Here is a 15,419-nt window from a genome sequence, read left to right as displayed (position 1 = left end):
ACGTTTATGTCAGAGCTCAGAGACGAACTATAGTATCTGGATAGATAAACTTTCCTGGAGAAAACTACCGTGGCAACGTACATGAAGGTGGGTGACCAACATAATATAAAGCTTATGCATATTGATGACTTTTAATGGCTTTTCTGGCCCACACCAGTTTGGTTCCCACATAATGAATAGTCTTTAATATTGTATGTTAGTGGTTTTTAATGCATCATCCCCACTCCTACATATAATTTATGTTTTGATGCAAGCTGCATGCGTTTATGGGTTACATTTAATCCCCCCCTTTCCACCTCTTATATGGCAAACATTTACCACTTGTGCCCTTTTCTCTGCATTGCTTATGAGTCATGTGACAGAACGTTGATTTACATTGCCTACCATGACTTCTTTTTATAGTAAGGGCTGTTTGCACTTTGCAATGCATTGTATGGCACATCATTCATTGCATGTAAAGCATTTCAAACTAGACCAGTATATTATTTATACGTCTGTAAATCATTATTTAAATGTAAAAATAAAATAAAAAAACTATTTTATTCTGGGTAATTCCTGGAATTTTACACATTTCCCATCATGCTTTTTTTCAGTCAAAACTGAAGATTGCCACCAGAGGGCGACATGTTCAACCCCGATCCCAGAACAATAAATCAGTGCTCATGAGGGAATTCTGTCTGACTTGAGGCATGCTTAGTTGCAAGATGGAAGGCGGCCAGTGTGCTAAATAATTTACCAAGTCCCTCAGGATATGTGGCTGAAAAGGTGTGATACAACAAAAAGCTTTGGGAGTCTTTATTCTTGTGTAATACTTTGGGTTTTCACTCGCATGTAATTCCGAAAGCACCAAATATAATCAACTATATTTGAAGATGCTCCCTTATTTACTGTAATCTGGAATGTTAAGTACCAAAGAGAAGGAGTAGGAAGTATCTCATTTTAATGTTATGAGTGGGAAGCAATTTTTTTCGAGAACGTATTTGTCAAGTAGAACAGCACATTGTGATTAAACCATCATGGGTCACATTGAAAGCTTGAATTATTTAAGCTATTGATTATTCCCCTTGTAGTGTCACTTTTGTCACGTTTCCTTTTCATGCCGCATGATTTCACTGATGCAATAGAGAAACTAATATGTTTCTATTATTCCGTATACAAAGCTTGTTTTGTGGAAATCAAAGTGACATGTCTGTGTCTGTGTCTGCGTGCGGAGGGCACGCTCGCTTGAATGTTTGATGAATGTGATGCTACAGGTCAACAAAAGAGCCTGCTGTCCTATTCAGCAGTGCATTTAGACCAGGATCAGCAGCCTGTGGAGGGGCCTCTGATGCTTATATGCCTCTGGCTGCTTCATCGCTACAAACAGGAAAGGCACCGAACAACTGTCCCAACTCTCTGCTGACTCCTTTATTGTACTGGGCCGTTTGTTGGCAGAAGCTTTTTGGTTTTAGGGAGACTTTTCATTGTGTGTGCAGGGAGGGTAGAAATGTGTATTTAAACTCTCTGTGCGTGCTGTCTTTGCAGTGTCTAAATGAAAGATGACGTTTGGTTTTCTGTGAGTGGTCCTATTTGTTGTAGTCTGTTACGGTCTGACATTCTTACATGGAATTTAGGGGGTGAGCATTTGGCTACATTTGGGGTGGGACAATTTCCTTTTGAGTGTTCGGAGCTCCTGTTTCCTTGTTAGTGTAGCATTGCCTAAAGCGGAGGTCAACAACCTGTAGCTGGTGAGCTAACAGTAGATCACCATCTGTAGTGTCAAATAATATTTGCTTCCATTGTTTATATTTTTACAACTGTACTTTATCAATGTGTGGGAACTTGCAACTTTCTTTGGTCCCGTGGTGGGTTATTTAAAAGTGGCACTCAAAAAATGCATGGACAGTGAGGTACTTAGATGGGGACTCGACTTTGCGGAATGATACAGTACAGGTCAAAGTGACTAGTTTGCACACGTAATATTGTATGATAACCAAGACAAAGCAAAATATTGGCAAAAATTTATGGCGGAAACCGAATCTGGCGTGTTTGAAAGCTGTAGCTCAGCTTCCCATTGTCACATTCTTCTTCTGTGGAGAACGAAATAACTGAGTCAGAATCAGCAGTGCCTCTGATGGCTGCTTCAAGACAATTCTGAAACTGAAACTAAAACGTACTCTGACTGAATGCATCCACACTCGTTTGTCATTTGATTGATATACAGGACAGGCAGCCTAACATTAATCTGCCATATATAGACGTACACTCCAACAATACTGATAGCTTTGTTTACACCACATTGCACACTACGGGACCCCTGAAGTGACATAAGAGACAGCCGCTGCTTTAACAATAACTATGTACGGAGCTAACTGCTTAGCCTCCAATTGAATTTTTCTACAAAGAAGGACAAAGTAAAAGCCAAAAACGTACCACTGCCACATGGAATGGGAGGAGAACTTTTTTTCACAATGTCCTATCAGACGCTTCATCCATGGCTGACTTAATGAAGGTAATATCTAAAAATAGTAATATCAAGTTATTTCTGATGCCTAATAGTGACGAGAAAACTATATATGACTTTTTAACTAATAATAGCTTCATACGCAGAAAGCAATTTGAATTGCTTAATGCTTCTAAATGACGAACAAAAAGGGATAAAGGAACACTTCTACCTTGCTAGGACATTTGATAGTTGACAAAGATGGTAGTGTATTAATAATGTGATGAGAAAGATGTACGCCATATCACAAATCGTGAAATGTAAACAAACTGAGACAAAATATGCTTGCTGGGGAGTACACTCATTGAGATTCCATTGCATTATATTTATAGTACAGTACAATAGGGCAAGTTCTGGCAATATTTGCCCACTCTTCTGTGCAAAATCACTCCCACTTTGTGTAAGCTGTCTTTCACTCACCCCTCAGTTGTGTCACTTAATGTGTTACTTTTGGCTTGGGGTCATTGTCATACTGAAAGATGAAACTCTAGAAAACGTCAAGATTGGGACATTTTTACTGGTGTTTACAACTGTGTATGTCCTTGATAAAAACAACTTAAATTAGAATGCTTAAAGCGTCACCATGTGTATGGTTGCCACGATAAGTACTGAATTGTCCTTCCACATTTGTCCATTACACGCTGCCCATTTGTCACTGAAATATGCCAGGTTGCTGCTGTGATGTAGTGTACTATAGTCCACTGTTGGGCAGTGCCTGCATGGTTGGCCAATGTACACAGACCATGTTATTCCCTGCAGGCGACTGATTGGAGGCTGAATTTCTCATTTACTCCGGTCCTGATTAACGTAGTACATTGACAAACAGACCAGCTGGGCGTAGAGAACCAGCTCACAGAGAGGTGGGGGAGGTGGACAAGGAGTGGGTGACAAAGAGGGAGACGGAAAGAATGGTGGCGCTGCCCGCCACGCTGCTGGCTCTGCTCTGCTTTCAACTCGCGGCACCGCACAATAGGCTGACACGCGTCTGTCAGGTCAGAAGCTGAGGTTTAGCCCCTAGGGCACCGCCTGATGGCCCACTTCCTCTTTGGAGAAGGACCATTACAGCATCATGTCTTTGTTCAAATAATAAAAGATAAAATAAAAAAACATGTATTTTAATGATTAAACTTGAATTAGTTGAGGTTTGCTGCAATTGATATATCACAGTCACATTCTGAACATGGCTTTTGTCTCAAATTTGCGACTTAATCCCAAAGGGGATCCCCTTTTATGCCCCCCCCTGTTTTATTGAGCATCTGCCTGTCTGACCGTCCATGCTTTTTCTTATCTTTACAATATAAATGAGCTATATCGACAAGACACTGCATTAGCTTAAGGGTGTGCACCTGATACCCCTAGAAGGTTTTCATTTGGATCCTGCACAGCTGATAGTCACTATTTGCCGGCTGTAGTATGGCGGCTTGTGTGATTGGCAGTGTTGAACAGATCCTCATTGTGTGTCAAATCACTCCAGTATACGGTGTCATGCTGAGTGGGCGGATAGACTGTGGCTTTTCCAGGCAGTGTGTGGTAGTGGCGATTGTGAAGTGTTGTAGGTCAGTCCGTCGTGTGTGTTTGGGGGTGGGTGGGTGGTTGGGTTAGGGTTATACCATAAATACGGCATGTGTGTGTGCGAGGGAGGATGAGCAATGGGTTGTATCATAGTAGGTCAAAGGATTGTTTGTCTGATCCATTGAGGGGAGATTAACACAGCCACTGAGCGAGCCCCCTCCATACTTGTAACAAGGACAGGATTGCCCTCTATTTGCCTCCCTTCACTTCATTGCTCCTCCAGACGCCCACCATTAGTCACTCCCACAGACACATTTAATAGACTTGATCACTCTGATGGGTGTGCGGGTTCCTTTCACCTTTTTTTTTCTAATTCCAATTGATAATATATATGCTAACCATAAAAGCTATGCTGAATGAAATCTATCAAGTACTGTGACATGGTCAGTAGAATGTGATGTGAAAAGTTGGGGGGGTAATGTGGTGAAGGGGAGGTGCTGTGACGTCTTCTTCACTAATCCCTGCCTTTAGTTCCTATTCCCAGCCACTCCTTAATCTCCCGCTAATAAGATTTTCAAGCTTTTGTTTTATTTTTTTATAGCTAGAATGTTTTACTTGGCTCGACAATATTGAAGTTTACTTTCAGGATAATGCTCCATGTGACTCTCCTTGCAATACAATTAGGGATCTATGCTGTATTTTGCTGCCCGGTGCAAGAGACAGACCAAAATAATGTTATTGAACTGATGAGCTTTTATTTTTCAACCCCAACTCACTGGTCATTATAAAAAAATGCAATCTAAGGCATCCTTTTTTTGGCTTCACTTTTTAAAAGTCCATAATTATGCCATCGCTGTCTACCCTTCTTTTTGCCCATCATGCAAAATTGAAGCAAACTGATTACTCTTGATTGATTTCTAAGTGTCCTGACTGCAGTGTTTTGTTTTCAACTATTAAAGTTACCCTTAAATATATTTAGTATGGTGGATATTCACAATTCAGCATTTGTAATAAAACAAATTGTTTGGAAAATCCACTAGTGTGTGTGTATAATCATCATAATTACATTGTTTATTGGTAGAAAGACCATCTCATTTGCCCTACATTGGTAAAGTTGGGGTTGCACAGAAAGTATCAGAGGCAAACTTCAACTTGCTTGAGCAGGTATGCTTTGCAGTGAATGAGAATTATAGTTATGGCCTTAATCACACATTACAAACCAACAAGAGCTTATCAACTCAAATGCCTAACTCACTCACAGTGTAACCAACAACAACATATGGAACACACAATCTATGAGGTTATCAAAAAGGACACGCTTCTTTTTTGTCTTTTGGCTTTTCTCATTCCTGATCCTATCCATCCTGGTCACTCCCAATGAGAACCTCAGCATCCTCATTTCTGCTACTTCCAGTTCTGCTTCCTGTCTTTTTCCTCAGTGGCACTGTTTCTAGACCAAACAACATGATTGGTCTCACCACAGTAATATGCAAAACAATATTATTTTGTACTTTTTTGTAATTTTTGTGTAATTCAATACACACATTATGTGTTCCATGTGTGCACTTGTTTAATTTTTTGTTGCGTCATGAATTAGGTAGGCATTTGGACATAAACATTTTTGCGGTTAACCTCCGGGTAACAGCGATTATCAATTATCTTGGTCAGGAAATCAATTTATGATACTATTAAAGAGAAAAACAGATATCTTAAAATGTAAATATAAACCACTTTAACACAATCTGTCTTACCATCGAGAATATATTAGTGCAGCATTTCTGTAAACAAATGTCCTCTTAACAGACACTTTTATTACAACATCCCTGTAAACAAGTGCGCATCATAAAGCGAAACCCGTCATTCTCGACAACGCTGTATGGCCGCAGGTCCTTGGAAATATACACAGTTATGCCATGAGTGATTGACTTTGACTTAAGTAGAGCCCCCACACTGGTCTCTTCAGGCCCAGGCCCCTTTTTGGCTTACTAGCTCTGGATGATGGCGCTGCAAGTGGCTGTGTATATTCGTTGTGTTTCCAGTGTACGGTATTTAACTTTTGTTAAATAGTTCTTACATATAGCAGAGTACTTCATCAGTACTGTAAAACTAGAGATGATTAAATGAGTCCAAAGCCTCAAAGCTTGTGTCCGACATCCTTCAAAATAGTGCTTCGGTGATTGTATGGCATTGCAAGTATCACATGACTGATTGTGTTTGAAGTGTCATACGTCACAGCGCGCATTGACGGTTCGAAACCGACTGGTGGCTGTCATTGCTTTAATAACCTGTCAGTACTTGTGTACTGTATATACCAGCCACCAAGTTATTGAACATTGTTGGCATGTAATGAGAGCATTGGTGAGTTTTTCTGCGTTTCTAATGGCAACCTGTTTGTGTTTCACTGCTTTTAGTTACATAGATTGCTTTGACTTCACTCTTCCACCAGCTGATGTTGCTTTTCACTGAAGTATCAAAGCTCAAGTTTGACTTGTAGGCTTTCAGCTTCTGTTTTTCGCGCATATCGAGATATCGTCACACTCCGTCTGGAATTTGCTCAAGTGTGTACGTTAGTAAACCTCAATCTCTCGGCCTGAAGAGCTGCGCTGAATGTGGGGTTGACGGTCCGGGCTTTCTCAGCGCTCTCGTCTCCCCTTCCAAAAGTCCTGTGTGTGAGCCCCAGACACAACAAACAGGTATTAGTAAAGTACGTGAGTGGGGTGTAATCCTTTGTACAATCCTCATTGGGCATTTGTGCACAAAGGATAGATGGGATTTTCTGTTGTGATATAGATTTTTGACTATACTATTGATTGAACATTTTGCACTACTATATGCACACTGAATGCATTGGCATTAAATTAGACTTTTGTGAAAGGTCCCAATTATGGTGTTGAATCAGCCAATTCTAATCTATCTCTATATTTTCCAAACATCATTACAGAAATAGTTGTTTAGGTTATTTGGCCGAATCTACTGGCATCTGTATCAAAAAGCAAATTTCTTAAGTTCTGGTAGCGAGCTATCCAATAAAAGCAACTGTCTAATGTAGAACATAAAGCTATAATGTAGCTGTCAGACGCAGCTTTTATACACTATCCTCCACCTCCCCAGTGTGCACTGACTTTTCTGTGTGTGTGTTTTGAATTTTTTGACTTTAGGTTGGATGAGTTTTCCTCTTGCCTGGACACCATGAGCACCATCTCGCCGACAGACTTTGACAGCTTAGAGATCCAGCAACAGTACAATGACATCAACAACCGCTGGGACCTGGCAGCAGAGACCGATTGGGACAACGAAAACAGTTCCGCACGCCTCTTTGAGCGCTCGCGCATCAAGGCTCTTGCAGGTATCGTTCAATGTGCAGAATTATGAAATAATGACGATTGATGAAGATGCAGAGGATGTTTTCTATATCCACGCTGCCCTGGTCACATCCTGACCTTATCTTCCTAGCCCCTACAGTCTGGATAGCATTCAATCCATCATGAACTAATAGTCCCTGATGGGGCTGCTGATTAGGTGGCCTTTTGTCAACCACATTTGCCTTCACTCTGATAAACAATTATGCTGCATGTGATTCAACCCATCTCCAAATGCAGGCCAGTGAGTGACCAGTTCACAATGCTCCTGCCCAGCTCACACCTTAGTAAGAGCTATCCACTTGTGATCAGATCACCCCAGTCTGAGCAGACTCGAGTCCAAGTGTTGTCCTTAATAATTCATTCGATTTGGGTTCACCCTCACTTTAAAGTTGAACAGTTTTGGGAGACTTCCAGATGTTACACACTGTAGCGCTCCAGACTACATTATTTTACATTATTCTTCATTATTTAAGGGGCACACAGCCAAATCGCTTGCAAAGTAAATATTCACATTTTCTTAATTTTCACTGTATTATTGATAAATACTGCAAAGTGGTTAGCGCACAGGCCACACAGTTAGGAGACCCGAGTTCAATTCCACCCTCGGACATCTCTGTGTGGAGTTTGCATGTTCTCCCCGTGCATGCATGGGTTTTCCCCGGGTACTTTGGCTTCCTCCCACATTCCAAAAACATGCTAGGTTAATTGGCGACTCCAAATTGTCCATAGGTATGAATGTGAGTGTGAATGGTTGTTTGTCTATATGTGCCCTGTGATTGGCTGGCGACCAGTCCAGGGTGTAACCCACCTCTCGCCCGAAGACAGCTGGGATAGGCTCCAGCACTCCCCGCGACCCTCGTGATGATAAGCGGTAGAAACCTAAGAGCCTAATCATTATCATTATCATCATCATATGTTGAGTTTAAACAAAGTTTGATTTAAAACAGCCGCCAGGGCGGGGCCGAACTGGACAATGTAGAGCTTTCAAAAGCAATGATTAAAGAAAAGACACATTTTAACGCCATCAAATAATATGTAAATATATTTCAATTTGGAAATAAGGGCTGTTATTTTACTGGAAAATAATATACTGTATTGTTCAAAGCCCATAGGTTGCATGACTCTTTATTGAGTGTTTCCCATAGGTCATTGAACGCATCATAGTTGCGCTCTGGACAAAGTCAAAGTTACTTTGGTCGATGCTGCCAAAAATAGACTTGTATTTTTCACATTCACTGTGATTGTATGAAGTTTGATGACATTATTATGTCTGTGTTGACCACCGGTGCTCATATTTTGTCCATAATTCATGCCAGTCCAATGTGGGAGCTTTTCTGTCTCTCTGAGCTTTTTGTGATGTTCATTTTCTCTTCCATGATATCATATAGATGATGAGGTAGCTAGATGTTTTGGAATAATTTTTGGCCATTTTTAGATTTTTCCTTTTTTTTCTAAAGCAGGTCATGGGCCAATAAAAAAACAAATTGTGGACCCCAGGGCTGCCACCAGGAATCAGTGGCTGTTAGAGTCTTGGAATGATAAGAAGATCAATAAAATGCTTAAAAAAGACACTGGAAAGGGAAAAGAATCACAGACCAATAGTTATCTGAACCAATCTAATTAGGCTGTGTAGTTTGAGGTACTCGTGTAATTCCACATAACCCAAGAGATGCAATTTTGTCATTATAGGACACGACAGAAATAGAACCAAAAGCAGGGCAAATCAGGGTGCTGCACTGTCAATACACCACAGTGAAAAAAAATGAGGTGGTGACACACTTTTTCTGACTATTTTCAGAGTGATTAAAAATCACCCAGTACATGTTTGGTAGTAGGATGACAGCTTGAACTTAGTTGGCTCAAAAAGAAATCCTTGTTGCGTGTGTGTGTGTGTGTGTGTGTGTGTGTTGAACTGCCCTGTTTACCTTCCGTTGAAATAGAATTCATGTTTAGTCATAACAAGTTGCAGTATTGCAGACAACCCAGCAGAGGGAGCAACAAACAAGAACGTACATAGTATTATGCTTTACTAAAAAGTACAATCGTTAAACAATGTGCAAAATATGTTAATATTGTTCATATACACATTCAAGGTGATAAAGCACATCCACCTGTATTGCTTTGTCTTCTGTTTTGACGGAAAAGCATTATGTCATAGCTGGCGTAAAATACAACAGAGCCACAGGAGGTTTTGTCACCTGCCTGAATATCACCCAAAAGTGTGCACACTTGTAATACTTGTGATACCATCTCCGGTAGACAAGTACAGACTTGATGTTCACATTCTTTGACATGCTGCGGTAACTATTTCCCCCCTGGGCCAACGCACCGCCCCCCTTTTTACAGCTTCCAAGACATGCATCCTGTATGTACTCTGCTGCTTAGCCTTATTCAGACTCCCTGTATTGTGGTATTGTGATTGGGTTCTTTTTTGCGTTATACCCTTTTATACACTGTACAGGAGTCGCTTGCTGCTTAGTGTTGCCTTGGAGTTGACGTAAATACCCACCTGAGTTATTGGAAATTCTCCTGAGAAATCAACTGTACTTTCTTCTGTGGGATCCACTCACTGTTTGGAGTGTGTTTCGTTTGTTTGCACTGACTCAGCTGTTGAAGCAGCAGTGTTTTACCGTGGAGAATATTGACACTTCAACTCTTCCTTCACTGCTCTTGCTGCCTGGTGCCCCTTGTTTTGTCCTTGTTTCCATTCAGCAGGCTATGATGGATTCTGGTGGTTCAGTGTTATTCAGTGCATCTCTGTGCTTTTTCTCTTTGCCACCAGAAGCGAGCAAGCTCTTTGGATCTCATTAGCCCCCCCCCACCCAGCCTACCCCAAACTCCCACCATAAACACACAGACACGTAAGGCCCAGGGCAGTTAATTTCCTAATGAGACCGAACCAGATGCTCCTTGCTCATCAGGATAGAGATAAAAAAAAACAAACAGTCCCTTTTAACTCTGCCCCCCCACCCGGCCAGAGCAAAGGTCACCAGATGAAGAAAGGTCATGACCTTAAGTCCTTACATCCTTTATGGACTTGTGTAATGTTTTGCACATGTAGACTCATAATGAACTTATCTTGTGCATAGCATGATTTTCCATAAGTAAATTATAGTATATAGCAAAATGTACAAAACTATTTCTATAGTTGTCTTCATCTGGGCTGACATCAAATGTGTTAATAATGTTTGACTGTAATGGTTTTACCCTTAAGAGCCATCATTTTCTACTTGGACAAGAAAGAGCTTGTTGTGTTGCCCTCATGCCTCAAGTGTTTAATCGCACTGTTGAGCCCATGAGCAAAAAAGGAAGAATAAATGTTGTCACGGAATAATAATCGAGGAAAGAGGGAAGGAAACACACAGTGAGACACCGGATAAGAACACACTTTCGTGATTGTGCCTTCTTGGCAGGCCACACCCCCTTCTGCTCCATGGAATTAAGGTGGCAGTGAGTAATCTGTCTTCGGTTACACGGCGAAGCACTCCTAATGGTTTAGTCCACCTCCACACCTCCCCCTCAGCCGTCCACCATTCTTTTCATGGCTCCTCCCACAGAAGCACACCTTATGCAAATGAGCCGAGTAGGGCACAGCAGGCTTTGTTTACACAGCAAGCCGACCACAGCCTGTTAGCCTTCTCTGCTGTGCTCTTCTCCAGCAAATGTGAGGTAGAAGAGTTGGGAGGGATACTGAGCTAGAACCGCAAGCAATTGCATTTTTTTTTATCTTCACAAGTGTGCTGAAATAGTACGCTAGAGGTACAACAGAGAACATATTGTTCTTCAGTTTTTATTTTTTTAAGTAAGTTTTCATTGGACAAGGCAGAGGATTCAAACTTTTTCAAGCTCATCTTGTCCCTTACTGGAGGAATTGGTAAACCACGACGTTCTGGATATACAAAAGGTTGATCTTCTTTAAAGCCCTTGAAAGGATTTGATGCGGTCTTAAGTGGGCAGGTTTTCCCTTTGCTGTGCTATGCTGGGGAACCCACGTTTATACAGTATCTGAACGGAATATCTGGGAGGGAAAGGCCATGGAGTGGGAGCACAGGGATAGGGAGCCCTGCTTGTCTCCTGCTGCATTTGTCAATCAGGTGCAATACTCCAACATCCTGGAAGGAAGGTTCAAACAGCTGCAAGGTAAGAGCCGTTACAACTTGCTAAGGTAACTTACAGAAAACCTTTGAAAATGAGATTTGTAGTGGCGGAGAAAAGGCGTCATAGACAAATGTGTCTAAAGCAGGCAGCATGAAGCACCTGATTAGCAGGCCACCTGTCCTTTTTAGAGCTTATTACAATGCATGGTTCGGTCCTATACACACACACTGCACACTCCTTCAACTAACCCAATGTATATTTAATTTGGTATTAACTCTATTAAAATGAGAAAAGGAGTTAGTTATTCCTGTGGGAAGGTTTTTGTTCACAGGCCATAAGTTAGTAGTAAGTTAGTGTATCTATGATGTGATATTACAATGTATGCAACTGCCCTATTAATTTGTAGTGTGCATCAAGATCTCAGTGTTTGAAAGCTTCCGGTTCCCAATTGGTTGGTCTCTTAAGGCAGGAGACACCTTCAGGGGCAATCTCCTCATGCTGCATGTTTGACATTACTGCATGGAGTTACAGATCTGTGCACGTATTCATTCAAGTGGAATATTGCGACTCTTTACAAGTCTGTAAAAATGTGTTAAGAACAGACTGTACATGTATGCGTACAGGGAATATGTGTAAATATATACTTATGCTCACACGCATAGAGTCTTATTAGTAACTCCTCCTTGTATTTCCAGTTTGACTACACTTTAGGCTCATTCTTTGTGTCACTCAGTCATCCTTGTGTTCACTCCCGATGTTGACTTGATTTTCTCATGTACATAGTTGAGTGTCTGAGTTTTAACGATTCACAGAAATTGATACGTGCCCCATATTGTTCTGCACATAGAGGTTCCCTATGTTTCCAATTGTTAAGTATTGTCTAGGTCAGGGGTCAGCAACCTGCGGCTCCAGAGCCGCATGTGGCTCTTCAACCTCTTTATTGTGGCTCCCTTTGCGATGCTTGAATATTTTTAACACCCGAGTGGGGAAAATGCACGTCTTTTGTAATGAGTTTTAAAAAATCCAACTTTGTCTGAGACCATGAATGCATCCTGAGTGAGTTCTGACTGCTATCCAGTTCAGTACATGAAGGAAAACAAGTAATACTTACCTACAAATCTAAAAAATAAATTCGAGATAATTTAAAAACAGCGGCATGGGAACTTGTTTTTACGTTTACAGTAGTTTACACATACATTTATGTAAGTTTATCTCCAAAACTAGCAAGAGTACTCCAACTCGTCTTTTCTTATCTGAACTACTTTGATACCCCCAAATTCCCTCCAATGTTGTTTTAAACATACTATATGTTTTGCGGCTCCAGGCTATTTTTCTTCAGTGGGCATTGGGTAAAATGGCTCTTTTCATAGTAAAGGTTGCCGACCCCTGGTCTAGGTGCAGTCAGTGCAGTCTGGTTGGTAACAAAAGTGTTAAAACTCAGATCAGGTCATGTTAAATTGGCTAACATGCATAATCTTCAGAAGTGGTGAAAGTCTTTACAGCGGTATCTCAGCATTCGTTGTCAATACAATCCAAAAGGTCAGACAAAAACCGAAACTTACTAAAAGCTGATACATTTTTCCAATGACAGATAATGTAAATATAATGACTGTATTGCAGGCACTGGAAACATCCGAGTGATTATAGTTTTACATGCAATAAACAAGCAAAATACACATAAATGATGAATGAAACTGATAAATGAATCAGTAATTTGACATTACTTTTTCCTTTATAAAGTTGGTCAACACTTTATCAAAGTTCTGGCACTTGCAACTTTTTTTGCAGCCATACTTAATAAAATAAATACGCAGTGCTTTTGGATACTTTGTTTGGTCGCTCCATTCTGTGGACCAGTTTTTTTAGGCGCCCTGTTTGGTTGTACAACAAGCTAGAATAATTCTTAGCAATCCTTTTCAATGAAAACGGGGGCATACCGAGGTTCAACTTTATTGTTGTATATTTCTTTGTGTACCACCATTTAGCAAGACGGCGATAAAAGGTTATAATCACACCCATTTCATCAGCAAACAAATAATTTCTCAGGTTCAAGTCGGTCTAGGGCTTAAGCATATAAAGCATGAGTGTGAATATAATCTAGGATAAGGCAAGTAACTCATTAACTACAGTTAAAGTAGATAGCTGGAAGGAAAGTGTTGGCCACATCGTTAAAGTTACATCTGTGGGAAAATATTTTTTGTGGTCATGCTCATTGTTTATTTTAACCTGGAGATTATAAAATTGAGATTCTGATTTGCTATTTTAATATTCATTATTCTCATGATTGCAATATGCATATTCTATTGTGTGGTTGTGTCATCATTGCAGAAGTGCAAATTTACATCATGAAGGTTTTGTAGTTTCGTATGGGATTTGGCATCCCATCCAAACTTTTTTTTTTTTTTTTTACTTGCTCCCTTTATCCTCAGAGCTAAAGTTTGTGGACTTTTGGACTCTTTCTCAAAGTATGACCAAATTCTTACTCAGCACAGTGACATTTAGAACTTGATTATTTATTAAAAGAGAGATGATAAACCACACAAAAAATGGACTGATACCACAAGCCTTTTTCCTTTTGCACGCCTAGTTTTTTCAGCTCATTTAAAAGCAAAGTATTATGAACGTTTTTTCAGCTTTGCATCGTCATTCTATAGATTTTGGTGTAGAGGTCAAGTTTCAAGCCTACTGTGAGCAGAGTGTTGTAACATCATATATTGAAAGCTCTTGCTCAAGGGCCCTGTAGCTGTATCTCAGAGTCACGTTACTTCTGTGAGGGTTCAACGCGCACAAGCACACAACTCAAATAAAAAAAAAAAAGCCCTCTTTTTGTTTGTACAGTTATGCTAACATTGACAGTTGGCTCTGGGCAGTGTGTCACAAGAACGTGTCCAATTTAGAGGTTGAGGGACAATTGCTGTGTTGTTGACGTTCCACCCCCTGTTTTCGGTCCAGATGTTGTGGCTAAGAGGCCGCTGTTTTTGTCTCCTCTCCTGTGAGATCGGCCTTGGTCCGTCCCTGCCTCCCTTAACTTCCCCATTATCAATTGCAGCTGCAAATGGTGTGGTGTGGTGCATTTATATCTTCACTGTCTTCCCAAAGGACACAAACGACCATTCTGTAACAGATGTCTCAATGTTACAGTGGTCTGTCAGCCTTGTGTCATTTTATGAAGATGGAACTTGTTGGTGTTTGCTATACGTGTGACCTCAGGCGGTTAAAAGTGTGGGGGGGAAAAAAACAGTGCATACCTCATGTTGCAAGGTGGCAGTTTTACCACAGCCCTCCTTTCGAAGTCAGAAGCTGAGCATCTGCACTTCCGTTTTCACAGCCAGAGAGGTACGAAGACATGCATCATGTGCATGTATGAGTACCATTTTGCACACATGAACACAAATTATTGGAGTGATGGAAAAAAGAACCTGTATACTTTTGGCAAGGAGCTGGATTTATGTTTTTCTGGTTTGAGTCACTGTAGCATCAGTGATACCGCCTACTCCCTGAATCATTATGGAGTCATCCATAAACCAGGAAGTAGCCAATGGAAAGATGGATACACTAACACAAATAGTGCACTGTAGTTTTATTTAAAACATAATGTCTGTCCTGTGCTGGATAGTATTGTAGTTATATTTATATATTGTATATGTCAAGTTATAGAATTGCAATCTAATGTTGCCCATAGATTTTTGCACAGTTGGTACATTTGTGTGAATATACACCACACTAATCCAGGTGTTTTTCTATATATATAATGTAAGCCTCCCCTCACACAATATAATATACCTTGGGCCTCCTTTCTCCCTGGAATTTTTTTTTTTCCAGAGCATATTTTGAGTTTTTCTCCTCATTCGCATCTTTTTGACTCACTGTAGGGCTATTTTGCCTTATAACTGACAGGTTTGAAATATATATATATTTTTTATTTATGTGAAGCTACTGTGCGTATGAAGTCTTCTGGTGACTCC

The 15,419-nt window shown here is 40.6% G+C and overlaps 1 protein-coding gene across 6 annotated transcripts in view; it reads left to right on the top strand.

Moving 5' to 3' along the window:
* sptbn2 (spectrin, beta, non-erythrocytic 2) overlaps positions 1–15,419 on the top strand; it is a 43,264-nt gene that overhangs the window by 969 nt on the left and 26,876 nt on the right. For 3 of the 6 annotated variants that reach the window (XM_058086165.2, XM_058086163.2, XM_058086162.2), the window contains exon 2: positions 7,153–7,340. In XM_058086165.2, the coding sequence (XP_057942148.2) occupies positions 7,184–7,340 (157 nt within the window). In that variant the 5' untranslated portion in view covers positions 7,153–7,183. Of the gene's footprint in view, positions 1–70; positions 88–7,152; positions 7,341–10,949; positions 11,497–15,419 lie in introns of those variants that run through there. The other 3 variants (XM_058086166.2, XM_058086164.2, XM_078787741.1) reach the window with 2 other exon arrangements.

This window comes from Doryrhamphus excisus, linkage group LG21 (genome assembly GCF_037039965.1).
Source record: "Doryrhamphus excisus strain RoL-2023G ecotype Guam linkage group LG21, RoL_Dexc_Guam_v1.1, whole genome shotgun sequence".
In the NCBI taxonomy this organism is placed as follows: Eukaryota; Metazoa; Chordata; class Actinopteri; order Syngnathiformes; family Syngnathidae; genus Doryrhamphus; species Doryrhamphus excisus.
Note: the sequence above shows the minus strand (reverse complement) of the source record. Positions and strands in the feature narration are given on the sequence as shown.